The 26,428-nt window shown below is 38.5% G+C and overlaps 1 protein-coding gene across 11 annotated transcripts in view; it reads left to right on the forward strand.

The window, feature by feature from the left end:
- The window catches only part of PPHLN1 (periphilin 1), a 173,440-nt gene that overhangs the window by 38,451 nt on the left and 108,561 nt on the right, over positions 1-26,428 (forward strand). For all 11 annotated transcript variants that reach the window (XM_070370636.1, XM_070370637.1, XM_070370635.1 and 8 more), the window contains one exon: positions 2,243-2,304. In XM_070370636.1, coding sequence (XP_070226737.1) covers positions 2,243-2,304 — 62 coding nt within the window. The remainder of the gene's footprint in view (positions 1-2,242; positions 2,305-26,428) is intronic.

Below are 26,428 nucleotides of genomic sequence, written 5' to 3' on the forward strand. Positions count from 1 at the left end.
GGACGATCCCCTGGAGAAGGGAAAGGCGACCCACTCCAGTATTCTGGCCTGGAGAATTCCATGGAATGTATAGTCAATGGGGTCGCAAAGAGTCGGACACAACTGAGTGACTTTCACTTTCACTTTCAAGTGATCAGCATGTAGTTATCTTCTGTTACTGAATGTGCCCAGTTAAAATTACGTTATTTTCATCATGATGAAATGCTGTGGGTGAGGTTGGGTTAAGGTTGTTGACACTCAGTCTCATTTTGTTATAATTATTAATAAAGTCTACTTCTTACCTCAGAAAGCTCTCCAAACATTGCCTTTCCTATAATAAGCATTTTTAAAATCTTAGCTACTATTGCTTTATTATGTTCTTTTCTTAATCATCTTTAATAATCTAGAAACATATTTAATGTTGCAGTAATCTGTTATTGAACTTGATTAAACTATTCCTTGATGCACTTCCTTTGACATAGCTTGCATGTTTACATCATTCTTCTGCTGAACCATTTTCCTATATTTTCTGCTTTTTCCCCTTTCCTACCATGCAATATCGTAATTAATGAGATATTCAGTCATTGCTTAAATAAAATTTGATGAAAGCTTTCTTACGTCTCAATAGAATTCATTTTTATTTTGTTCACTTTTAAATGTCATGCTTTTCCTTTAGGAGGAAGGGTTCAATATTGAAAAGTAAACATTATGCATTATCTTTATTTTAGAAATACTGAATTTTGCCACCAGAGTCATTCTTTCAGGTAGTCTGAAGGAGAAACAGTTTAGCCTTTGGTTAAACAGTTGTTACCTCATGAAAACCCTGTGGCTGCTTAGTGTAGACAGGGAATTTTGGATTCAGTGGACTAAACTGTATTTGAAACGTAATAGTGCCTTGATAGTATTTTTTACTCTTATTGTTATAAATTGAATTGTTCATTCTTTACACATTTTCTCATGTAATATTCTTCAAACAAATAAACCCACTTGAGATCCTTAGGATTCTCATGATACTAATTCTTACCTAGACTTCAGTTAATATAAAGCAAACTACTTACTAGATCCAATGTGATATTATAGCTGTTGACTTTTTTCTTCAGTTTAATGTTGGGAAGAAAAATGGTGAACGCATTTTACTTCTGTAAGTATGGTATGTGATGCTAAAGAGGACAATGAAGATACTATTTTTATTTTAGCTGAATCATTGTTTCTGATTGTAGGTAATGCACATGTTACAGTTGTCCATTGATATCAGGGGATTGGTTCCAGGACCCCCAGTATACCAAATCCCAAGGATGCTCAAATCTCTTACATAAAAAGGCATAGTGTTTACATATAACCTATGTACATCCTCCATGTATTTTAAATCATCTCTAGATTATTTGTGATACTTAATACAGCATGGTGCTATGTAAGTAGTTGCTAGCATGAGGCAAATTCAAGCTTTGCTTTTTGAAATTTTCTGAATTCCACCCTTTCCCCATATTTTTAAATGTGATTGGTTGAATCTGCTAATGTGGAACCTGTGGATATGGAGGACTGATTGTCCCTTGTTGTATGTGTAATGTTAAGTAATGGAGTGTGGATTACTATGTGGTTCCTTCATATGTACCTCTTCCAACTTGTCTGTTTCAGAGGACAAAGTGTGTTACTTTTTAAAATTTTAAGCTTACCTTAATTTTAAACAAGATTTTAAACATCTTGGTCTAATATGGTTTATCTAATATAGTGTTGATCTCTTATTATATTGTTTCCAATTATAGTTTTTAATGGGAGGTAGGATGAGAAAAGGAAACCAATAAGAAAACTGGGAAAGTGACGGTTTCCTCATTAGGCTTCAAGATGAAAATTGCTGAGCAAACTTCACAGAGAAAGAAAATAAAATGAAAGATTGAGAAATATGTGTTTGAATTTAAATTGAACTTTTGTTCTTGAACAGACTTTCTCTATTGTGAATGATGGCATGTGTTTTTGACAATAAAGTTGTTTGGGCCCACCAAAGAAATACTTTTAAGTATTTTAATAGAGATAAATAAGTACCACAGGTTCTGAGTCTACCAAATTAGTGGTTTGAAATGGATGACTTGTATCTTGTTTTCTTTCTCATGCCTTTGAAGCACAGAGAAACTTAGAAAAGTATTTTTTCCCTCATATTATTTTGGTTTTGAGACTAGTTTCCAGTAATGTTGTTAGATACAAATAGATACTCTATTTGACCAAAATAATGTAAATGAATATTTTAAGTAACATTTTTCTGTTACAGGATGAATCTGGCTATAGGTGGACGAGAGATGATCATTCTGCAAGCCGACAGCCTGAATACAGGTAAAAAGATAAAAATAATAATATAATTACTTTGATGTTTGCCTCATTGAAATGTCTCCTATTGAAATCTCACCTTAAGGCACATAGATGAAATATTAAATAGGGTTTGAAATTTCAGAAGCAGCTAGTATTATAATCTTTTTGTGACTGTGTAATATACTATTAATGGCACTAGTAAGCTAGCATTCTTATCTCTTGGCATTTCATAATAGATAATAAAAATATTTAAACTATTGTTTATTCTTTTCTGTTTATTAAATTGTTCTTAATGAGTCATGTGGATTATAAGGTATCTATTTACTTAATTAGAAAGTAAGGCATTTTTTTCCCAGAAGTATCCTTCTTGAAAATATTTGAGTCATTACAAATTATCTTCTATTATAAAGCATCTCTTAGTTGCTTTATTTTGATCAATTAAGTTCTGTTAGGAAAACATATTTTGGAAGGACCTCGATCATTGTTAGCTTTGGTTACTTATATAGAGACATTTGATAGAATAGTTAGAAAAAAAGAACAGATAGATTTAACTGGGTTGATAGTTGCTTTCTTGTATAACTTGACTTTGATAGTGTTGGAGGTTGTAAAGGATCCTTTTAAAGATCTCTTATAGCCTGTTGGAGAAGAATCACAAACTCATGGAGAATGGCAAGGAGTAACTGCCACAACGTCATAGGTGCTAGAAGTAGACAGCTGGATTCAGTGGGCGGTTGTTACAGCCCAGTAGTCAGCAGAAGCATCAGCATGGCAGTGTTGGGTCCCTGTCCCCAAGTCCCACAGGGTGATGTGATGGGCAGATTGGTGGCTCTGCACACAGTGGGATGCACTGTAACTGAGAAACCCAGAGTTAAGCTAGATAGCTTTTGTTGCAGTCAGGAAGCAAGCCAGTCCTTTCCTGGGGAGTAAGCAGTCACATGGGAGTTAAACTGCGGTCAGCTTGACCTGTTGAACTATCTGTTGACCAGTTACAAAAACTCTTCTGTAGCAGTGGATGGTTAGGCCTTTCAGTTTCATACCTATGGCGGGGTTCAGAGTTCATGGCAGACTGCTTCTCTCAAAAGAAACAACAGAGATAACAGATGTTGAAAAATGCTTTGATAAAATTTAACACTTAGTATATAACTTCAGCCAGGAAGAGAAAATTCTGTGTATTTAATAAACAGGCATTTGCTATACTGACTGGTAAAGTTAGAGGCATTCGCCTTAAAACCAGAGCAGAGCAATAATGCCTGTTCTCACTGCGTCTATTCATCATGGTAATAATGGTTTCAGCCCCACTCTAACTGAGACAAGGAAAATGAAGGTTAAGGGTTACAATGAAAGAAACAGAATTTATTTACAGATTATATAATTACCCATGCAGAAGATCCAAGTCTATAAACGATTAGAATTATTGGGAAATTAGCAAAGTTCAGTATAATAAAGTCAAGTATGAACAGAATAAATTAGACAACGTAATTTAAAAACACTATAGCATAAAAACTATCAAGGAGTAATAAAAATGAAATTTAATGAAAGTGTGTGAGACCTAGTTGGATGAAATTACAAGTCATTTCTAAAGAACATTTTTAAGGTCCTCAATTAAAAAAGGAGCAATGCAACATCATTGGATGGGAAGAGACAGACATCACAAATGTATCAGTTCTCTTCAAATTCAGGTGTGAATATATAGTTCCAGTCTAAATTCCAGTTTTTTGTTTGTTTGCTGCATCAGTTCAGTTCAGTCACTCAGTTGTGTCCGACTCTTTGCGACCCCATGAATTGCAGCACGCCAGGCCTCCCTGTCCATCACCAACTCCCGGAGTTCACACAAACCCACGTCCATCGAGTCGGTGATGCCATCCAGCCATCTCATCCTCTGTCTTCCCCTTTTCCTCCTGTCCCCAATCCCTCCCAGCATCAGAGTCTTTTCCAATGAGTCAACTCTTTGCATGAGATGGCCAAAGTACTGGAGTTTCAGCTTTCGCATCATTCCTTCTAAAGAACACCCAGGACTGATCTCCTTCAGAATGGACTGGTTGGATCTCCTTGCAGTCCAAGGGACTCTCAAGAATCTTCTCTAACACCACAGTTCAAAAGCATCAATTCTTTGGCGCTCAGCCTTCTTCACAGTTCAACTCTCACATCCATACATAGCCTTGACTAGACGGACCTTTGTTGGCAAAGTAATGTCTCTGCTTTTGAATATGCTATCTGGGTTGGTCATAACTTTCCTTCCAAGGAGTAAGCGTCTTTTAATTTCATGGCTGCAGTCACCATCTGCAGTGATTTTGGAGCCCAAAAAAATAAAGTCTGACACTGTTTCCACTGTTTCTCCATCTATTTCCCATGCAGTGATGGGACCAGATGCCATGATCTTAGTTTTCTGAATGTTGAGTTTTAAGCCAACTTTTTCACTCAACTCTTTCACTTTCATCAAGAGGCTTTTGAGTTCCTCTTCACTTTCTGCCATAAGGGTGGTGTCATCTGCATATCTGAGGTTATTGATATTTCTCCTGGCAATCTTGATTCCAGCTTGTGCTTCTTCCAGTCCAGCATTTCTCATGATGTACTCTGCATAGAAGTTAAATAAGCAGGGTGACAATATACAGCCTTGACGTACTTCTTTTCCTATTTGGAACCAGTCTGTTGTTCCATGTCCAGTTCTCCCTGTTGCTTCCTGATCTGCATATAGGTTTCTCAAGAGGCAGGTCAGGTGGTCTGGTATTCCCATCTCTTTCAGAATTTTCCACAGTTTATTGTGATTCACAAAGTCAAAGGCTTTGGCATAGTCAATAAAGCAGAAATAGATGTTTTTCTGGAACTCTCTTGCTTTTTCGATGATCCAGTGGATGTTGGCAATTTGATCTCTGGTTCCTCTGCCTTTTCTACATCCAGCTTGAACATCTGGAAGTTCACAGTTCACGTATTGCTGAAGCCTGGCTTGGAGAATTTTGAGCATTACTTTACTAGCGTGTGAGATGAGTGCAATTAGAAGTTGGTAAACTGATTCTAAAATTAACAGGAAGAGGCCAAATAACAAAAATAGTATTGAAAAGGTGTGAACACTCAATAGATCATGTATCAGAACAAAGTTGTAGTAATGTGAACAGTGAAACAGTAGGGAGTCTGGAAGCAAACCTAGATATGTCTAGGAGTTTAGGGTATAGCAATAGTAGTATTACAAATCAAATGCAGAAAGAATGAACTTTTAAATAAATAGTACTGGGAAACTTACTCTCCATTCAGGAGAGAAAAACATAAAATTGGAACCCTGGCATGTGAACATAAATAATCTGATATAATAAAGACCTAAATATAAAAATCAAAATTTAAAAAAACATACAAGTTTTGATTAGGCTAACTAATGGTTTATAATGGTTTATTTCTCCCCAAAGAACCAGCTCTTGGATTATTGTACTGTGTACTATGTATGGTACTATGCTTAGTCTCTCAGTCATGTCCTACTCTTTGTGACCACATGAACTGTAGACCACCAGGCTCCTCTGACCATGGGATTTCCCAGGCAAGAATACTGGAGTGGGTTGCCGTTTCCATCTCTAGGAGATCTTCCCAATCCAGGAATCTAACCTGCATCTCCTGCATGGCAGGCATATTCTTTACCACCTGAGCTATTTCTGTCTTTATTCTTTCTTTTCTTTTTTTAGCATTTTCCCCCCTGTACCTGTGGATAATTTTACATAAATGAAACAAAATTATATATGTTACTCCTCAATCTTTGTAGCAGTGTTAGTAGCTTGGTATATGTTCTGTTAGGTTGGTGCAAATATAATTGTGGTTTTGGACTGTGAATTTTAAGTCATTATATCTAGGCTCAAACACATCTTTATTAAGGAAAATAGAAACCATTATAATCAACATGTTATTGTCAATGAGAAATAAGTTTATTTATTCCTGTAGCATAAAAATCCATACTTTGGGATTCAGCAGACTCTTGGAAAGCATTTTCTGCCTCCTGATGGTTATGGAAGTGTTTTCCCTGCAAAAAGTTGTGGAGATGCTTAAAGACGTGGTACTTGGTTGGTGAGAGATCAGGTGAATATGGCAGATGAGGCAAACAAAATCTCATAGCCCAATTTGTTCAACTTTTGAAGTGTTGGTTGTGCAACGTGCGATCAGGTGGCGTTGTGGAGAAGAGTAGGGCTCTTACTGTTGACCAGAGCTGGATGCAGGCGTTGCCGTTTTCTATGCATCTCATTGATTTGCTGAGCATACTTCTCAGATATAATGGTTTCACCAGGATTCAGAAAGCTTTGGCGGATCAGATGGGCAGCAGACCACCAGACAGTGATGATGACCTTTTTTGGTGCAAGTTTGGTTTTTGGAAGTGCTTTGGAGCTTCTTCTTGGTCCAGTCACTGAGCTGGTAATCACTGGTTGTCATATACAATCTACTTTTTGTTGTACGTCCCAATCCCAAAACGGTTTGTCGTTATTGTGTAGAATAAGAGAAGATGACACTTCAAAATGCTTTTTTTAAAATTTTTGGTGAGCTCACAAGGTACCCACGTACCTAGCTTTTTCACTTTTCCAACTTGCTTCGATGACCATATGCTTACAATGCCAAATGACCATAGAATGGTTGACACTGAGTTCTTGGACAACATCTTGTGTAGTTTTAGAGGATCAGCTTTGATGTTCCTCTTAGTTGGTCATTGTCAACTTGTGATGGCCAGCCACTGGACTCATTATCTTCAAGGCTCTCCTCTCATTTGCAAAATTTCTTAAATCATCCTGGCCAGATGCATTGTTGATGTTGTGAGTCGTCTCTGCTTTCTGACTAGTTCTGAACTCGACTAAGAAAATTGCTCAAATTTTCTTTTTGTGTAGTATCATTTCCGTAGTTAAAATAAACAGCAAGTAATAAAGTCATTAGCAAAAAAACATAAAGTAAGAAATGCATGTTAAAATCATTTATAGCATAACCACATTTATTTGAGTGTATTCTAATATCAAATGGCAAACTTCAACAACACAAAACCACAGTTACTTTTGCACCAACCTAATATTTTGTCTGTATTCACAGACACTTGGGGTATTTGATTTTTGTTAATGAGGTCAGCTTCCCTGGTGACTCAGATGGTAAAGAATCTGCCTGCAATGCAGGAGAACCGTGCAATGCACGAGACCCGTGTTCCATCCCTGGGTCGGAAAGATCTCCTGGAGTAGGAAATGCCAACCCACTCCAGTATTCTTGCTTGGGAAATCCCATGGACAGAGGAGCCTGGTGGGCCCCAGTCTCTGGGGTTGCAAAGAGTCAGACACAACTGAGCAATTAACACTTAAACACACTTCTTTCTAAGTTGATTTTCTCTAGAGGCTTGTGCAGATCCCTCCAAGTTATTTGGTTTAACATTTTTTGAATTTCCAAGTAATATTCCATTATATGGATAAACCAGATATTTCAGTTGTTTACCTGTTGATGAATATTCATGCAGTTCCCAGTACAAAACAATATTGCAATAAATCTGAGTACATAATATCTTTAAGCAACAGTACTTTGGTACCCATGGGATAGATTGCCAAAAGTGGAGTTTCTGGGTCAAAGGGCATGTATATTTTAAATTTTAATAGGTGTTTTCAGTTTGCCTTCTAATAACCTAAAACAAATACGCTTCGTTTAAAAAATCTAAAATTTTAACTTGGACATTTAATTGTTTTTCTTATCTACTAACAAGTATAGTTTTAAAATTTCCTTTAAGCACTATTGTAACTAATAGTAATTTAATACTGATTCTGATGTAGTAATCCTAGTTATTTGTGATCAGAGAATGTTGCCTGTACTCTTATTCTGTTGTTTGAAATTCATTGATTCAGTAGTGGGTTTTTTTTTTTAATTTCTCTATTTTTAAACTTTTTAAAATTAAAAAACATTTTTAGCCATGTCACACAGCATGTGGGACTTTTAGTTTCCTGACCAGGGATCAGACCCATGCTCCTTACAGTGGAAGGATGGAGTCTTAACCACTGAACCACCAGAGTGGTTCCTGTTGATCATTAGTTGATCAGTTTTCTTATCTATACCATGGACATTAAACAAGTGTATTGTTTTCAGATTTTTTCTGGGTATATGCATGTACCTCATACAAGCACTATTTACAATAGCCAAGACATGGAAGCAACCCCTTGCCCATCAGTAGACAATGAATTAAGAAGATGTGGTGTATACACACACACACACACACAATATTACTCAGCTGTAACAAAGAATGAAATACTGCCATTTGCAGCAATGTGGATGGACCGAGAAAATATTATGCTAAGTGAAATAAGGGATAAATGACAAATACTATGTCACTTATATGTGGAATGTAACAAATAATAGAAGTGGCTGTGTATGTAATACAGAAACAGATTCACAGATATGCAAAACAAACTGGTTACCAAAAAGGAGAGGGAAGGTTAGAGGGATAGGTTAGGGGTATGGGATTCACAGATACAAACTACTGTGTACAAAATAGATAAGCAACAACTGTATACTGTATAGTACAGGAAATTACACCTGTTATCTTAAAGTAACCTGTAATGAAATATAAACTGAAAAAATTCTGAATCATTATGTTGTATACATGAAACTAGCATAATATTGTAAATCAACTATACTTCAATTAAAAAAAAGGATTACATGATTCAACACATGCAACACATATTTTACCATGCCTGTTACATAGTAATCATTTAAAAACATATTTTTAATGATTAAAAAATAATTTTAAAAGTTAACTATGGTGGGGAAAAAAGCAAGGTATATTCTCTTTTCAGAACAGAGAGTTAATTTTATATGTTATATTCATTCATTTGTTAAGTATTTACTGTGTACTTTGTATATATCAGATACTCTTCTAGCCTCTGGAGATAATAAACTCCTTTCATGAAACCTACATTTTAGTATAGATTATAGATAGTAAACAGGTGTAAAACAAAGCAGTTTTTATGAAGAAAAATGAAGCAGCATAGTAAACTAGAAAATGCTTCTATTTCAACACCTTCACTTGACGTCTGGACATCTTCAGTAATATTTCACATTTTACACTATCACAGAAGTTACAGCTTTTAGTGGCTGGCGTCTTCCTGGTTATCTTTAAGTTGTTCCCTATCAGATGGACTCATTGAAGAGTTCCTACTAAAAGACTTTGTGAGTGGAAAGTAGCTATTGTTGTAGGGGGAAAAAAATGATTGCATCATAAACCATACAGGAGTAGTTGTATATTTTTGTAAGAAAACAATTCTGAGCAATTTGGAGAACCGTACTTGTCAGTATTTTTGTTTTTGTCTCCAGCAGTGCCCCAGTAATGCACTTTATAGCAAAAAGATCTAATTTGATCTCATAGGTCCTATTTTTGTAGACTTCTTTAATCTGGAACAGTTCCTCAGTCTTCCCTTGATTTTTATGGCTGTTTTTGGCAAAATGAATACAGGACAGACATTTTATAGAATATTTCTCAATTTAGGTTTGTCTGATGTTCATGATTAGATCCAAGTTATGCATTTTATTTTTTTCTGCTGCAGTTTCTGAAGTGATCCTGTCTTTATTGTGTTTTGTTAGACTGCAAATGTTGATTTCCTTTTTTGGTGGTGTTGTCTTAGTAAGATTGGGATCTGCAAAATTTCTTCACTGTGAATTCAGCTTTCTTCCTTGAAGTTAGTGTTTTGATACTTTGAAACTATGTGATTATGCCATTCTAGGTCCCATTTCACTCCCTTCCTACTTTTAGTATCCATTGATGTTTCTTGCCTGAATTCATTAGTAATGAGATGCTTCTAAATGAGTGATTTCATAATTAGATGTTTCTTTCTATATTGTGTAGACATGTTTTGAGGAAGAGCTTTCTTTCTCTCTGCTACCCTCTTTAAATAAGAAACAAAACTTTGTTTATATTGGGTTGGCCAAAAAGTTCATTTGGATTTTTCTGGAAGATCATATGGAAAACCTGAAAAAACTTTTTGACCTACCCAGTATCAGCAGATTCCTGTTTTTGTTCAGTGTGGTATAATCTGTTGGTATCATTATTTTGATGCCCGAATTTGGCCATCAAATCCCTTCAAAGTAGCTTCTGTGTGTTCTTTTAAAAAATATTTTGTGGTAAAATATACATGACATGAAATATGCCATTGTAACAGTTTTCAGGTATACAGTTCATTGGCATTAATTATATTTAGAGTGTTGTGCAACCATCTCAACTATTTCCAAAACTTTTCATCATCCCAAACAGAACTGCGTACCCATTAAGCAATAGCTTGTTATTCTCCTTTACCCCCAGCACCTGGCAGCCAACATTCTAGTTTCTATTTTTAGGAATTTGCCTGTTCTAGATATTTTGTATAGTTGCATTCATACAGTGTTTGTTCTTTTCTATCTGTCTTCTGTCACTTGACATAGTATTTTCAAGGTCTGTTGTATGTTGTAGCATATATCAGAACCACATCCCTTTTTATGGGTGAATAATATTCCCTTGTATGTGTATACCACATTTTGTTTCTCCATTTTTCTTCTGATGAACTTTTGGGGTGTTTCTACCTTTTGGCTGTTGTGAATAATGCTGCAGTGAACACTGACATATGAGTGTCTGTTTTGAGTTTCTGTTTTCAGTTCTTTTGGTTACATATGCAGGAGTGGAATTGCTGGGTCATATAGTAATGCTTTATTTAGCTTTTTGAGGAACCACCAAATTGTTTTCCATATTAGCTGCACTGTTTTACATTCCTGCCAGCAGTGTCCAAGAGTCCAAGTTTTTCCTGCATGCTCACCAGCAACTCATTATGTTTCTATCATTATCATCAGTCATCACCATTATTACTATTATTATTGCCATCCTGGTAAGTGTGAAGTGATATCTCCTGGTTTTGATTTGCATTTCCCTAACGACTAGTAATGATGAACAACCAGTTTCATGTGTTTATTGGCCATGTGTGTATCTTCTTTGAAGAAATGTCTATTTAGTTTTATTTGTCCATTTAAAAGTTGAGCTGTTTGTCTTTTTGTTGTTGAGTTTTAGCAGTTCTTTATGTATTCTGGATATTAAATCCTTTTCAGATGTACAATTTGTAAGTATTTTCTCCCATTCCGTAAATAGTTTTTTCACTTTGTGGATCATGACCTTTTTTGATGTACAAAATGTTAAAATTTGATTAAATTTAATGTATCACCTTTTCCTTTTGTTGCTAATGCTTTTGGTGTTATATATGAATTCATTGCCAAATTAAGATCATCTGAGTTATTTTGACTTACCTACCTCATTTTTTGATTATTTCTTAACTTTCTGCTGAAAGATGTTCTAGGTCCTTCTTATACTTTCCCTGCCCCAGCCCTCAAATCAGCAGTTTCTCTAAGGAACACAAGTTCTCTTTAGTGGAGAGTGTTTGTTATAGATAAGACCTGGATACACACTTTTATACCCATATTTATTTTTATACAGTATTTCCATATTTGACTTCATGGCAGTATCCCTTCATCTTTTCCTAATTTTACTCCCCTTCTATATCATTGAGAGAATCCTGGCTTTCAGTTGTTGGGATAAACAGTCCTCCATGGGTCTCTTGCACTCCTACACATCTTACCAAGTTATGCCAAGAATGCAAGGCCCTGATCGCTGTTTATCTGTCTTATTTCTCAGAGCTGGGTTTGTGGTGAGCAGTCTTGAAGGATAAGGTAATGTCTTCCTCTGTGTTAAAGAGCAGGCTTTTTTTTTTTTTTTTTCTTTCCAGTCCTTTTACAAGCCTTGGGCTATTCTAGTCCACCGCCCCCCCCCCCCCATTTTTACTTATCTTTTTTTTTTTTTAAATTGGAGTATAATTGTTTTACACTGTGGTGTCAGTTTCCGCTGTTCCAACAAAGTGAATCAGCCATATATATACATATATGCTGCCTTTGTTTTGAATTTCCTTCCCATGTAGGTCACCAGCAAGTACAGAGTAGAGTTCCCTGTGCTATATAATAGATTATCTTTTTTATACATAGCAGTGTATATACGTCAATCCCAGTCTCCCAGTTCATGGGCTTGCTTATTGCTTGGTGTAAAAATAGTGGATTTCCCAGGTTTCCTCAGGTGTGAGCCAGACCCACCACATGTGCATGTGCATACACCTGGGCTCATATCAGATCATCCCTGTGGGACTTGGAACCTGGAGAAACTCACGCAAACATGCCAGTGCTTATGGTGTTTGCTATGCTGGCGAATTAAGTCTTTTGTGTCTTCCGCAGGCATCCGCGAGGTAGTAACAGCTCGTTAGCTTGTAAATAGGGTGAAATCTGATCTCAGACCTGAAACTAGCACCCTTGATATTTTGCCTACATTCCAGTACATAGTAAATCTTCTGACCCTGTCAGTCTTTCTTCTTACACAGCTCAGCACTTCCTTTTGCAGATTGCCATCATTCCTGGGCTTCCTTGCTTTCGCACCATCTTCCACAGGTCTATTACTGGCAGTGGAACATCTGTTTTATATGTTTCATATTGTTCCACATTATGTACTTTATAAATTCAGTGTATGTGTGTATATATATATTGTGTGTGTGTGTACATGTACATATATATATATAGTAGTTCTTATTCAAATATGTTTTATCAATGGGAGTGTGGAGTCACTGGAAACAGTCAACAGAGGAAAAGAGAATGTGTCAAGTTTTCTGTCATCCTCATACAATACCCCCCATCCCCTGCCCATGCTCTGAAAATTACCACTTTCTTATTTAATAGAGCCACATACCTGATAATTTGTCTACATTTCAAGTATATCATTACCTACTACTCTTGGTTCTGTTTTTACCCAGTGATTATCTGTTTGTACAAAACACATTTGTTTGTGAAATTCAAAATATGTTAGGATTTATTTCACTTTGTATTTAAGGAACATGTTATACTTTATCAGGAGTTATTGATTTAGAGAGAATGAGTTTTTTTTTTTTTAAGTAATTTTTTCCCCTGTAGAATAAACCTTAGAATAAAGTATTAAATAATACTGAAAAATATGGAACAAGAGTGTCACCAAGTGGCCAGTATACTTTATTTTTAAATACTGTTCCCCCCATATTCACATATGGAAAATTTAGATTTAGTACTTTAGTATTTCATACTGCATACTGATGTTTTTAAAAAGAGTAAGTTTAACTTTTATTTTTATTATAGCTCTTTTATCTTCTTAGGTGATAATCTCTTTGACAGAGAAAAATACTATATAATATATTTTTTGGTTTTGTTCAGGGGTACAAATGTTTATTGAGTGTTTGCTATGTGTAGGCCACTGTGCTCATATCACTTGCTTACAGTCTACTTAGTGAAATAGTTGGGCAAGTAGATAGTGTAGTATAATATATGCTCAAGTTTCATCGAATGCTAAACTCAAAGAAGCACTTATCCTATACTGAGATTTTATTAAAAGTTTCCTGTAGGAGCAGATTAATTTGAATAGAACCTGAAGGAAAGTTAATATAAGTTAATCAGAGAAAGAGTAATGGGGACCATATTCTTACAAAGCTGTGTAAAACCATGATGTGTACAGCTATTCACAGGTGATTATGTAAGAGCTAGCAAACTATGGATTAAACTATAACTAAGAAATCTGGGTTTTATTCTATTAACTCTGATAAATTGTTGAAAATTTTTAGCTTCACAGGAAGAGAGGGGCTATGGTAACTCAGATTGTGGTTGGTCTTCAGTGTAGGGGGTTACTTTTAAAAATGGCTCTAGAGATAGAACAAGAAGCCATGAGTATCTGAATTGGAAAAGGCGAATTGGGTTGGAGGAAAAGGGTTAAATTGGATAAATGCTGAAAAATCAGCAAAATGTGGTTGTTGGATATGATAAGAAAGAAGAGGGAAATGCCTGGATTTTTCATTTTGTTTACTGTGTGTATAAAAATGTCATTATCTGAGATTGGCAGTACAGAAGGAATGGTTTCAAGGGACAAACTGCATTCAAAATCGAGCTTGTCCAACGAGAAGGTATATTTAGACAAGAGCAATGGACTAAGATCAGAACCCCTAAAACACTTTTATGGAAGTGATGGAAGATAAAGGTCTTTAAACAGCATTAAAGGTCACCGATGTCTCTTGCAATTGAGTGTTTCAGTGATAAAAAGTAAAATATCTCCTGGGTTTGGCGGTGTCAGGATGAATGACATGTGAAGGGGATAGATTCAACATGGGTGGATAACTTTAAAAGAAAAATAATTGAGATAAAAAGTAGGCAGTATTGTTACTTGGAGACTGGAACTGGCCAAATGGACATCACTTAAAACATTTTTAGCTGATCAGTAACGAGCATACTTACAGATTGAAGAGAAAAGAGAGGCTGAGGGTATAAGAAAGAAAAGGGCTAACTGATGAAGCACTTAAATGAGGACAAGGATGAAGACTATTGATAGAAGAGCTAACTTTTGATGGCTGGGAGGAGACAATCATATATCAAGAAAGAAAGGACAGAATTAGGGACAGGCAGATGAAGACACATTGTGAGAGAGGAATCCGGACTGGTAGTTGAGGTACTCATTTCATGTCTGGAGATTGCTATATTTTTCAGTCTGGGAGGTAACTCATTGAGAGTAAAAGATTTGGTACTAGGTTAAAGGACTTGGGGAGAATTATCAAGATACAGAATACTTGCTGACATGAATGAGAGATTGAGCTCACTAATGATAAGTAAAATTTTATTAGTGCAGTTGAAGGCACAGCGGAAATCAGAGACTATGTACCTGTAGGGGATCAATCTGTAGGCTCTTATAATTTCTCTCTAGGATATGGCAGCTCTAAGTGTATTAATGAAGAAATCACAGATATTGGAATTAATGTAGGCTTTGTCTTGGCTTACATGTTGTATCAGAATTGACAGGAAGGAACGTTAGTAGTTTTCATAGAGTGTTTCAAATACTGTAATTTAGGCTGGAAGCACAATGAGAATGGTGTTCATGAGTTACTAGATACTATAGGAGACTTACAGGTATCTGTAAAGTGGAGGTGGAGTTATTGTAGGAGTGAGAAAACTGAAGGATAAGACATTGTTATAAGAAGGCCGTATTAGATTCTGATGAAGAGCACGTCTGGGTAATAAGTGGCAAGGTGTTGGATTTAGGGGAGTGGCTAAGTATTGTGGAGAGGTAAGAGGTACCTGGCCAGGAAATTGCTCCCAAACTTCACAGATGATCCCCTGAATTCTGAAAGTCACTCGTGATGTGGATAGGTTATGTTACAGTGCAGACTGTGTCACTGAGTGCAGGCTTTCGGAAATGTGGGAGCATTCCCAGAAGGTTGAAAATATAGGCAGTGTGGGGTTATGGTGGGTATGCATGAATTTAAATGAGAAGTTTGTCAGTCTCTTTCTCCCTCTTCTTGGAAGATGGAGGGTTTAGAACATAATCCTGTGCCCCATGTACCTCAGGACTTTGAGGTAAAGTCATCAGTGTGCACTTATTACTCAGCAGATTGAAGGGAGCTAGTATTTGTGTTCCACTGCCAAAGTTTCAGTTAAAGAAGTTGGAGGGATTGGTTTATGAAGAGGCTGATGTGAAAACATTTACAAGATTGACTCATTTCTTTATTTTGTTACATGAGTATATACAAATACAGCTATTAGACATAAAGGATACTTGTAATACTTACAGGTGAGTAGTTAACATATTTATCTGTAGTAATAAGGCCCATGTCTATTAATGGCAGTAACTCATATGCTTACAGTGACCATGTGAGGGAATATAAACAAATGCTGAGGGTCAGATTGGAGCAGCTGCTACCTGGTAGCAGCTGATCCATGCTGTTTAGCAATCTATTTACTTCTGACCTTGAAAGAACTCAGAAGTCCAGATTTTTAAACAATGTTTAATTTCTTGATTTTTCAGTGTTCACAATTAATTAAAATGAAGATTTGTTGTCTTTAAAGTAGGACATTAACCTGGGACTCTGAAATGAAGAACATGTAATAGCAGCTGTCTCATAATGGTGTTTCTCAGTCCTGGCTGTACTCTGAATTAGGTGTAAAGCTTAAGAAAGAGTACTCTGTAATTCCTACTCACTCTTGGAGATATGATGTAATAATTGGTGGGTGGAACCTCAATATTAATATTTTTTAAAAGCTCATCAGATGTTCTAATGTGAAGCTAGACTTGAGAACTATTGATCTAATAGGTAGTATAGTGTGACAACAGCCCAGAAACCACAGGATCGTGTTAACAGTGTTAACTTCTTGGCACCTTCTCTCATTTGTGATACCTTTATCTTGAATCTTTATTTTTTAAAATTTTCATTTATATGTTTTTGGCTGCAGTGGGTCTTTATTGTTGTGTGCGGGATTTCTTTAGTTGTGACGAGCAGGGGCTACCTTTTGTTGCAGTGCGCGGGCGTGGTTTTCTGACTGTGGTAGATTCTCTTGTTGTGGAAGCTTCCCTCGTGGCTCAGATGGTAAAGAATCTGCTTGCAATGCAAGAAACCCACGTTCGATCCATGTGTCAGGAAGATCCCCTGGAGGAGGGCATGGCAACCCACTCCAGTACTCTTGCTTGGAGAATTCCATGGACAGAGGAGCCGGGTAGGATACAGCCCATAGGGCTGCACAGAGTCTGACACGACTTAAGCCACTTAGCCCAGCATAGCACTCTAGTTGCAGAGCGCTGGCACAGTAAGTGTGGTGCTTAGTTGCTCTAAGGCTTGTGGGGTCTTCCTGTACTAGGAATCGAACCCGTGTCCCCTGCATTGGCAAGTAAATTCTGAACTACTGGACCCCCAGGAAAGTGCCTTGAACCTTTGTTCTTGATGGTAGTTATTCCCTTTGCCCATATTTCTAAAACTTGTGTTGGTAAGAATTGCTTAGAAGTTCATTAAAAATGAAGTTTGCCAGGCTTTATCTCAAGAGATTCTGATTCAGTAAGTGGAACCTTGGAATTTGATTGTGATGCAGAGTTTGAGAAACTCTGGCTTGTATGTTTGCTATGCTAAGTCACTTCAGTCATGTTCGACTCTGTGCGACCCCATAGACAGCAGCCCACCAGGCTCCCCCGTCCCTGGGATTCTCCAGGCAAGAACACTGGAGTGGGTTGCCATTTCCTTCTCCAATGCATAAAAGTGAAAGTGAAGTCGCTCAGTCGTGTCCGACTCTTAGCGACCCCATGGATTGCAGCCTAACAGGCTCCTCCGTCCATGGGATTTTCCAAGCAAGAGTACTGGAGTGGAGTGCCATTGCCTTCTCCGATGTTTGCTACTGATGGTAAACAAATCTCTGGCTTTGGCTTCTCTTCTGAACTCTACATTTTTTACATCCAACTGCCTATTAGACACATTTTTCACATGGAAATACCAAACTTTTCATTGAAAACTTTTCATTTCATCATTCTTCAAAGACTTCTACCTCTTCTTCACATATCTTAGGCATACAGATGGACTACTTTTCCTAGCCTTCCTACTAGTTACGTGCGGCCTTGTGACTATCTCCAGTATAATGTGAGTAGGAGTTCTGTCTCTACACACATTCTTTCACACACATTTACCTTTTCCCGTGTTGCAGGGTGGGCCCTGGAAGGCAGTGGCATCAAGCATGTGACCTTGGAAGCCACGCGTTGAAATAGCGGTGTGGTCAGCCTGGGTTCTTGGAGCAGAATTTCTCACCTTGGAATGCCTGCCCTAGACTGTCTGATGGTGGTTAGATAGACTTTGATGTGTGTAATGAATCAACATTACATTTTTTGGTATTTTTGTTACATCAAGTTAGGCACGTTTTTTCCTTAGTAACATTAGGTATTGTTTTAGGTATTAGAGATCAAATTATGACTAAAACAAAAAAATCTATATTCTAACTGGGGGATCTCTGTCCATATCTCATGCTTCGAATACTTTTTAACTGTAAAGATATGGTTTTGTCTAGACTGGGTCTCTAAACATCTAATCTCAGCTCTGGTACAAGACAGTTACTTGATTTTGTTGTTGTTCACTCAGTCAGTCGTGTCTGACTCTCCGTGACCCCGTGGACTGTAGCAGACCAGGCTTCCCTGTCCTTTACCGTCTCCTGGTTGCTCAGACTCATGTCCATTGAGTCAGTGATGCTATCCAACCGCTTCATCCTCTCTTGTCCCCTTCTCCTCCTGCCCTCAGTCCTTCCCAGCATTAGGGTCTTTTCCAGTGAGTCAGCTCTTTGTATCAGGTGGCCAAAGTATTGGAGTTTCAGTATCAGTCCTTCCAGTGAATATTCAGGGTTGATTTCCTTTAGAATTGACTGGTTTGCTCTCCTTGATGTCCAAGGGACTCTCAAAAGTCTTCTCTAGCACCACAGTTGGAAAACATCAATTCTTCGGTGCTCAGCCTTCTTCGTGGTCCAACTCTCACATCTGTACATAACTAGTGGTAAAACCATGGCTTTGACTATATGAACCTTTGTTGGCAAAGTGATGTCTCTGTTTTTTAATATGCTGTCTAGGTTAGTCATAGCTTTCCTTCCAAGGAGCAAGTGTCTTAATTTTATGGCTGCAGTCACCATCTGCAGTGATTTTGGAGCCCAAGAAAATAAAGTCTGTCACTGTTGCCATTTTTTCCCCCGTCTATTTGCTGTGAAGTGATGGGACTGGATGCCATGATCTTAGCTTTTTAAATGTTGAGTTTTAAGCCAGCTTTTCACTCTCCTCTTTCACCTTCATCAAGAGACTCTTTAGTTCCTCTTCGCTTTCTGAGTAAAAAGTAATATGCTCAAGTTACAGTACCCCCTCGTTCTCTTGTTCCACGTTTAAAAACAGATATTTGAGGTCTGCACACTTAACTTTTCTTAACTTTGCTTAAGCAGTTACCCAGATGCTTTCTCAAAATGATTCCTGAATTTTTAATTCCTTTTTGAAGATCCTGCTCACTAGAAGTAGCCAGTATTTTGTGTGAAATATTTGAGTGTTGAATGTGGGAAGGAAAGGTGAGGTCCTGAATAAGAGATAACTTGCTTTCTTTCTCCCTCTTCTCCCCTCCCCTTGTATCTTTGCCTCTTGATTTGCCTGATTTTTGCTCTTAACCGGTAAACATACATCTGCTGAAACTGAGAGGTTGATCACAATTTGTTTGGTTTGGTGTGAGGGGTTGGAATTATGTTAACAGATGAGAATCCTGAACTTTATAAACCTGCTTTTGAAACCAGCATTCAAAGTAATAAATAGGGCAGATGGTTCCAGGTTCACATTTTGAGTAACAGTGTTATAGGGTGTCTGTTCTTCCCATCTTACATTCTCTAGGTGACTTTGCCTCCTGTACTTTTCCAGCATTGCGGCTGAAATGTTTGTGATGCAGCCAAAGATCTTTCCTAACTCTCAAGTTATATACTTTTTCGATAATAAAAAGCATCAGTTCCTTTAAATATATGATTTTGGGCAGGGGGAGACTTCATAGTAAGCATTCTAGCTATACTTATATTTATTTCTTCAAGGGCTCTTTTTTATTGCACTCATTATATGTGTTGATATCATTTTTAATGTAACTAGAAACTTTATAAGGGCTTCCTTGATGGCTCAGACAGTAAAGAATCCATCTGCAATGCAGGAGACTCAGGTTTGATCTCTGGGTCAGAAAGATCCCCCGGAGAAGAGAATGGCTACCCACCCCAGTATTTTTGCCTGGAGAATTCCATGGACAGAGGAGCCTGGTGGACTGCTGTTCATGGGGTCACAAAGAGTTGGGTGGGACTGAGCAACTAACATTTTCACTTTCACTAAAACTATAGTTTGAAAGCTTTTGATATAAGTTTTCTTTCTGCAGTAAATGGGAGTTTGTCTTAAGTACAAAGTTTTGCCCTGTGAATTATGAACTCTCAATTAAAACATGCTCAAGTTCCCAGTATCTTGTTGTGTTCAGCATGCTTCAGGCTCATTATTAAAGAATTGTTAAGAATTCTTTCTTAAAATCAGGATGATACTTGCATAAAAATGATTATATTGTACTGATATTGAGTAATTAAAAAAAATTTGTTTGGGCTATGCTTCTCAGCATGTGGGATCTTAGTTCCTTGAACAGAGATCCAACCTGTGCCCCTGCATTGGAAACATAGAGTCTTAACCACTGGACCACCAGGAAAGTCCACCCTATAGATGAATTTTATGAATGAGTACTGGAACTAACACATTTTGATAGAAAAAAAGTATAAATAGAATGGTGATATTTCTGTCAATCAGTCTGTTCTTTGCTTTTAATTTTTGGGGGTGAACTAATGACAATCTATAGAGATTTTGTTTTGCATTCTGTATCCTAAATGACAGTTGTATATGTGAATTTAATTCATACAGTGCTTCAGGAAATAGTTCTGTGTTTAAGAATGTCCATCTTAGATTTATTTTGCTTGTGTGATTTTAAGTACTTAGATTTTCTTGTTAAAATGGGATTTTTATATCTGAAATAGTTTTAAAAAATATTTATTATTTTTGACTACATTGGGTCTTCGTTGCTGTACATGGGTCTTCTCCAGTTGGTTGAGCAGAGGCTAATCTCTGCTTGTGGTGTGCTGTATAGTCCATGGGGTCGCAAAGAGTCAGACACCACTGACCAACTTTCACTTCACTACTTCACTCATAAGTGCAGTCAACAGCCAGGAAGAGCTCTGCTCCACACAGTGACTCAGGGACCCAGGGTCGAAGGACCTCTGTCATTTTCTGCATGTAGCATTTCCAAGGTTACCCTGGTCTCAACATCCAGCAGGCAGATGCTGGGATGGAGAAAACAGGGAGGCACTATGCACATGAGCTTCAGTAGTTGTAGCATGTGGACTCAGTGGTTGTGGCATCCTGCCTCCAGAACACGAGCTCAGCGGTTGCGGTGCATGGACCTATCTACTCCACAGTATGTGGAATCCTCCCGGATCAGGGATGGAACCTGTGTTCCTCGCATTGGTGGGTGGACTCCCATCTACTGTCCCACCCTGAAAGTCCCATTTAAATGATTTTAAGGAATTTTAATTAATATTCAAGAAAACAGAAATCTTATATTTCAGATAAGGGTCATTCAGATCAGATCAGATCAGTCGCTCAGTCGTGTCCGACTTTACGTGACCCCATGAATCGCAGCACGCCAGGCCTCCCTGTCCATCACCAACTCCCGGAGTTCACTGAAACTCACGTCCAACAAGTCAGTGATGCCATCCAGCCATCTCATCCTCTGTCGTCCCCTTCTCCTCTTGCCCCCAATCCCTCCCAGCATCAGAGTCTTTTCCAGTGAGTCAACTCTTTGCATGAGGTGGCCAAAGTACTGGAGTTTCAGTTTGAGCATCATTCCTTCCAAAGAAATCCCAGGGCTGATCTCCTTCAGAATGGACTGGTTGGATCTCCTTGTAGTCCAAGGGACTCTCAAGAGTCTTCTCCAACACCACAGTTCAAAAGCATCAATTCTTCGGCGCTCAGCCTTCTTCACAGTCCAACTCTCACATCCATACATGACCACAGGAAAAACCATAGCCTTGACTAGACGAACCTTTGTTGGCAAAGTAATGTCTCTGCTTTTGAATATGCTATCTAGGTTGGTCATAACTTTCCTTCCAAGGAGTAAGCGTCTTTTAATTTCATGGCTGCAGTCACCATCTGTAGTGATTTTGGAGCCCAGAAAAATAAAGTCTGACACTGTTTCCACTGTTTCCCCATCTATTTCCCATGAAGTGATGGGACTGGATGCCATGATCTTCATTTTCTGAATGTTGAGCTTTAAGCCAACTTTTTCACTCTCCACTTTACTTTCATCAAGAGGCTTTTGAGTTCCTCTTCACTTTCTGCCATAAGGGTGGTGTCATCTGCATATCTGAGGTGATTGATATTTCTCCCGGCAATCTTGATTCCAGCTTGTATTTCTTCCAGTCCAGCGTTTCTCACGATGTACTCTGCATATAAGTTAAATAAACAGGGTGACAATAGACAGCGTTGACGGACTCCTTTTCCTATTTGGAACCAGTCTGTTGTTCTATGTCCAGTTCTAACTGTTGCTTCCTGACCTGCATACAAATTTCTCAAGAGGCAGATCAGGTGGTCTGGTATTCCCATCTCTTTGAGAATTTTCCACAGTTTATCGTGATCCACACAGTCAAAGGCTTTGACATAGTCAATAAAGCAGAAGTAGATGCTTTTCTGGAACTCTCTTGCTTTTTCCATGATCCAGCAGATGCTGGCAATTTGATCTCTGGTTCCTCTGCCTTTTCTAAAACCAGCTTGAACATCAGGAAGTTCACGGTTCACATATTGCTGAAGCCTGGCTTGGAGAATTTTGAGCATTACTTTACCAGCGTGTGAGATGAGTGCAATTGTGTGGTAGTTTGAGCATTCTTTGGCATTGCCTTTCTTTGGGATTGGAATGAAAACTGACCTTTTCCAGTCCTGTGGCCACTGCTGAGTTTTCCAAATTTGCTGGCATATTGAGTGCAGCACTTTCACAGCATCATCTTTCAGGATTTGAAATAGCTCAACTGGAATTCCATCACCCCCACTAGCTTTGTTCATAGTGATGCTTTTCTAAGGCCCACTTGACTTCACATTCCAGGATGTCTGGCTCTATGTCAGTGATCACACCGTCGTGATTATCTGGGTCGTGAAGATCTTTTTTGTACAGTTCTTCTGTGTATTCTTGCCACCTCTTCTTAATATCTTCTGCTTCTGTTAGGTCCATACCATTTCTGTCCTTTATCGAGCCCATCTTTGCATGAAATGTTCCTTTGGTATCTCTGATTTTCTTGAAGAGATCTCTAGTCTTTCCCATTCTGTTGTTTTCCTCTATTTATTTGCATTGATCACTGAAGAAGACTTTCTTATCTCTTCTTGCTATTCTTTGGAACTCTGCATTCAGATATTTATATCTTTCCTTTTCTCCTTTGCTTTTTGCTTCTCTTCTTTTCACAGCTATTTGTAAGGCCTCCCCAGACGGCCATTTTGCTTTTTTGCATTTCTTTTCCATGGGGATGGTCTTGATCCCTGTCTCCTGGACAGTGTCACGAACCTCATTCCATAGTTCATCAGGCACTCTATCTATCAGATCTAGTCCCTTAAATCTATTTCTCACTTCCACTGTCTAATCATAAGGGATTTGATCTAGGTTATACCTGAATGGTCTAGTGGTTTTCCCTACTTTTCTTCAATTTCAGTCTGAATTTGGCAATAAGGAGTTCATGGTCTGAGCCACAGTCAGCTCCTGGTCTTGTTTTTGCTGACTGTATAGAGCTTCTCCATCTTTGGCTGCAAAGAATATAATCAATCTGATTTCGGTGTTGACCATCTGGTGATGTCCATGTATAGAGTCTTCTCTTGTGTTGTTGGAAGAGGGTGTTTGCTATGACCAGTGCATTCTCTTGGCAAAACTCTATTAGTCTTTGCCCTGCTTCATTCCGTATTCCAAGGCCAAATTTGCCTGTTACTCCAGGTGTTTCTTGACTTCCTACTTTTGCATTCCAGTCCCCTATATGAAAAGGACTTCTTTTTGCATGTTAGTTCTAAAAGGTCTTGTAGGTCTTCATAGAACCGTTCAACTTCAGGTTCTTCAGCGTTACTGGTTGGGGCATAGACTTGGATTACTGTGATATTGAATGGTTTGCCTTGGAAACGAACAGAGATCATTCTGTCGTTTTTGAGATTGCATCCAAGTACTGCATTTCGGACTCTTTTGTTGACCATGATGGCCACTCCATTTCTTCTGAGGGATTCCTGCCTGCAGTAGTAGATATAATGGTCATCTAAGTTAAATTCACCTATTCCAGTCCATTTCAGTTCGCTGATTCCTAGAATGTCGACATTCACTCTTGCCATCTCTTGTTTGACCACTTGCAATTTGCCTTGATTCATGGACCTGACATTCCAGGTTCCTATGCAATATTGCTCTTTACAGCATCGGACTTTGCTTCTATCACCAGTCACATCCACAGCTGGGTATTGTTTTTGCTTTGGCTCCATCCCTTCATTCTTTCTGAAGTTATTTCTCCATTGGTCTCCAGTAGCATATTGGGCACCTACTGACCTGGGGAGTTCCTCTTTCAGTATCCTATCATTTTGCCTTTTCATACTGTTCATGTGGTTCTCAAGGCAAGAATACTGAAGTGGTTTGCCATTCCCTTCTCCAGTGGACGACATTCTGTCAGATCTCTCCACCATGACCCGCCCATCTTGGGTTGCCCCACGCGCGTGGCTTAGTTTCATTGAGTTAGACAAGGCTGTGGTCCTAGTGCGATTAGATTGACTAGTTTTCTGTGAGTATGGTTTCAGTGTGTCTGCCCTCTTGCAACACCTACGGTCTTACTTGGGTTTCTCTTAGCTTGGGTGTGGGGTATCTCTTCACAGCTGCTCCAGCAAAGAGCAGCCATTGCTCCTTACCTTGGAGGAGGGGTATCTTCTCACCACCGCCCTTCCTGACCTTCAATGTGGGATAGCTCCTCTAGGCCCTCCTGCACCCGTGCAGCCACGGCGTGGGCTTGGTCCTCCCGGCCACTGCCTCTGGCCTCCGGCATGGGGTTGCTCCTCCCGGCTGCCGCCCTTGGCCTCTGGCGTAGGGGCGTGGGGTAGCTCCTCCCGCCCGCCGCCCCAGGCCTCAGGCTTAGGGGCGTGGGGTAGCTCCTCCCAGCTGCTGCCCCTGACCTCGGACAGGGGGTAACTCCTCTTGTCGCCGCCCCTGACCTCGGACACTGGGTGTCTCCTCTCGGCAGGCCCCCCTGACCTAGGACGCGGGTAGCTCCTCTCGGCCGGTCCTGCGCCGTCGCAGTCTGGTACTCGAGGCCACTGCCTCTGACCTCGGACGTCGGGTAACTCCTCTTGGCCGCCGCCCTTCGGGCATGGGGTCCTCCCGGCTTCTGCCCCTGACCTCGGACGTGGGGTGGTTCAGGGTTACCTTAGGGAGTTTAGGTTATATGAGCCAGGCTAGTCTGTTTCCAGTTCACCTGGGCTCATTGTGTAGGCCTTAGTAGTTTCAGCCCTCTTTAGTACAGTCTGGACTCTGTTTTTATGTACTATCCTAATCCTTTGAAGCAGTCAACATTATTTCTTAGCTTTTCATCCTTTCAACTGATGCATTTGAAATTGGCAGATGCATAAAAGCAAAAGCAACCCCCAAAAGACAGACCTAGCTCTCTGGGTTTCTTGTCTTGTAGATCCATAATTCTGCTTCATTCTTAGCTCTCTGATGACTGAGCAGATAGCTAAAAATCAAGTTTTTTGATTCAGTTTTTCTAGATTTTTTTCAAAAGTCAATTTAGAATTTAGTTCTTCATTTTTGAACCTTAAAGTGTTTCTTTCTTTTTTTTTTTTTTTTAGTGTTTCTTAAAGTAGTAGTGGTATTTTGTTGAAGTAGCAAAAACTGAGGTAAGCCTTGAAGTAATGTTATCTTTAGGTCAAACTCTATGAAATAGAAATATTTTTTAAAATATATCAAAGATTTTATTAGTAGAAAATATCTGTTAAATATATGGTACAGAATTAAAGCCAGGAGTGAGTTTACTGAAATACAAGCTGTTAAACCAAGGGCAATGGAACACTTAAAATTTTCCTAATGATAATTATTTTGTGTTTGCTTATTCACTAGTCATTTGATAGCATTTGGTTGCATACATATAATAACAGGCACTAAAGATTTAAGAAAAACTGTGGGAGAAAAAAAACACTTTACATTTTATTACAAAGGATTTTTAAAAATGTTTTTTTTATGAGATTTTGTTTGAATCTGTTCACTGACTTTCCTGCAGGTCCCCTAAAGAGAGTTGTATTTGGAAACAATGTTAAAAGTTGAGTTGCTTTGTTAAAGAACAGCATTTTTCTGAATAATGAAAAAGTAGATCACAACAAAATATAAGTTGGATGATGATTTCCCAGCCAAGATGTTTGGAAAGTTTTGCGTTTGCAGAGAGTATCTGAGGTGGAGGAAGCTACTCTTGTTGTCCGGATTTCTTGGTGATCCTGAGATGGTTACCTGACACCAAGTTGGTGGTGGTGGTTGACAAGGCTGTCTTCTCTTGGGCGAGTAAGCTATGCTGTATGAGTGTTCAGAAGAAATCCTTAAGATGTAATAAGGATTTTTAGACAGTAGTTGATCTTACAATTTGTTTTCCCTTAAAATAAACATTAATAATGGAAATTCTTTTTTGAAAGATAAAAGTTCTGTTTGCTTTCCAAAAAAATCCTTTCATACCATTGCAAGTGACAAAGAGCTATATTTTTATATTTCATATTTTTAAA

This window comes from Bos mutus, chromosome 5, assembly GCF_027580195.1.
Source record: "Bos mutus isolate GX-2022 chromosome 5, NWIPB_WYAK_1.1, whole genome shotgun sequence".
Lineage (NCBI taxonomy): Eukaryota > Metazoa > Chordata > Mammalia > Artiodactyla > Bovidae > Bos > Bos mutus.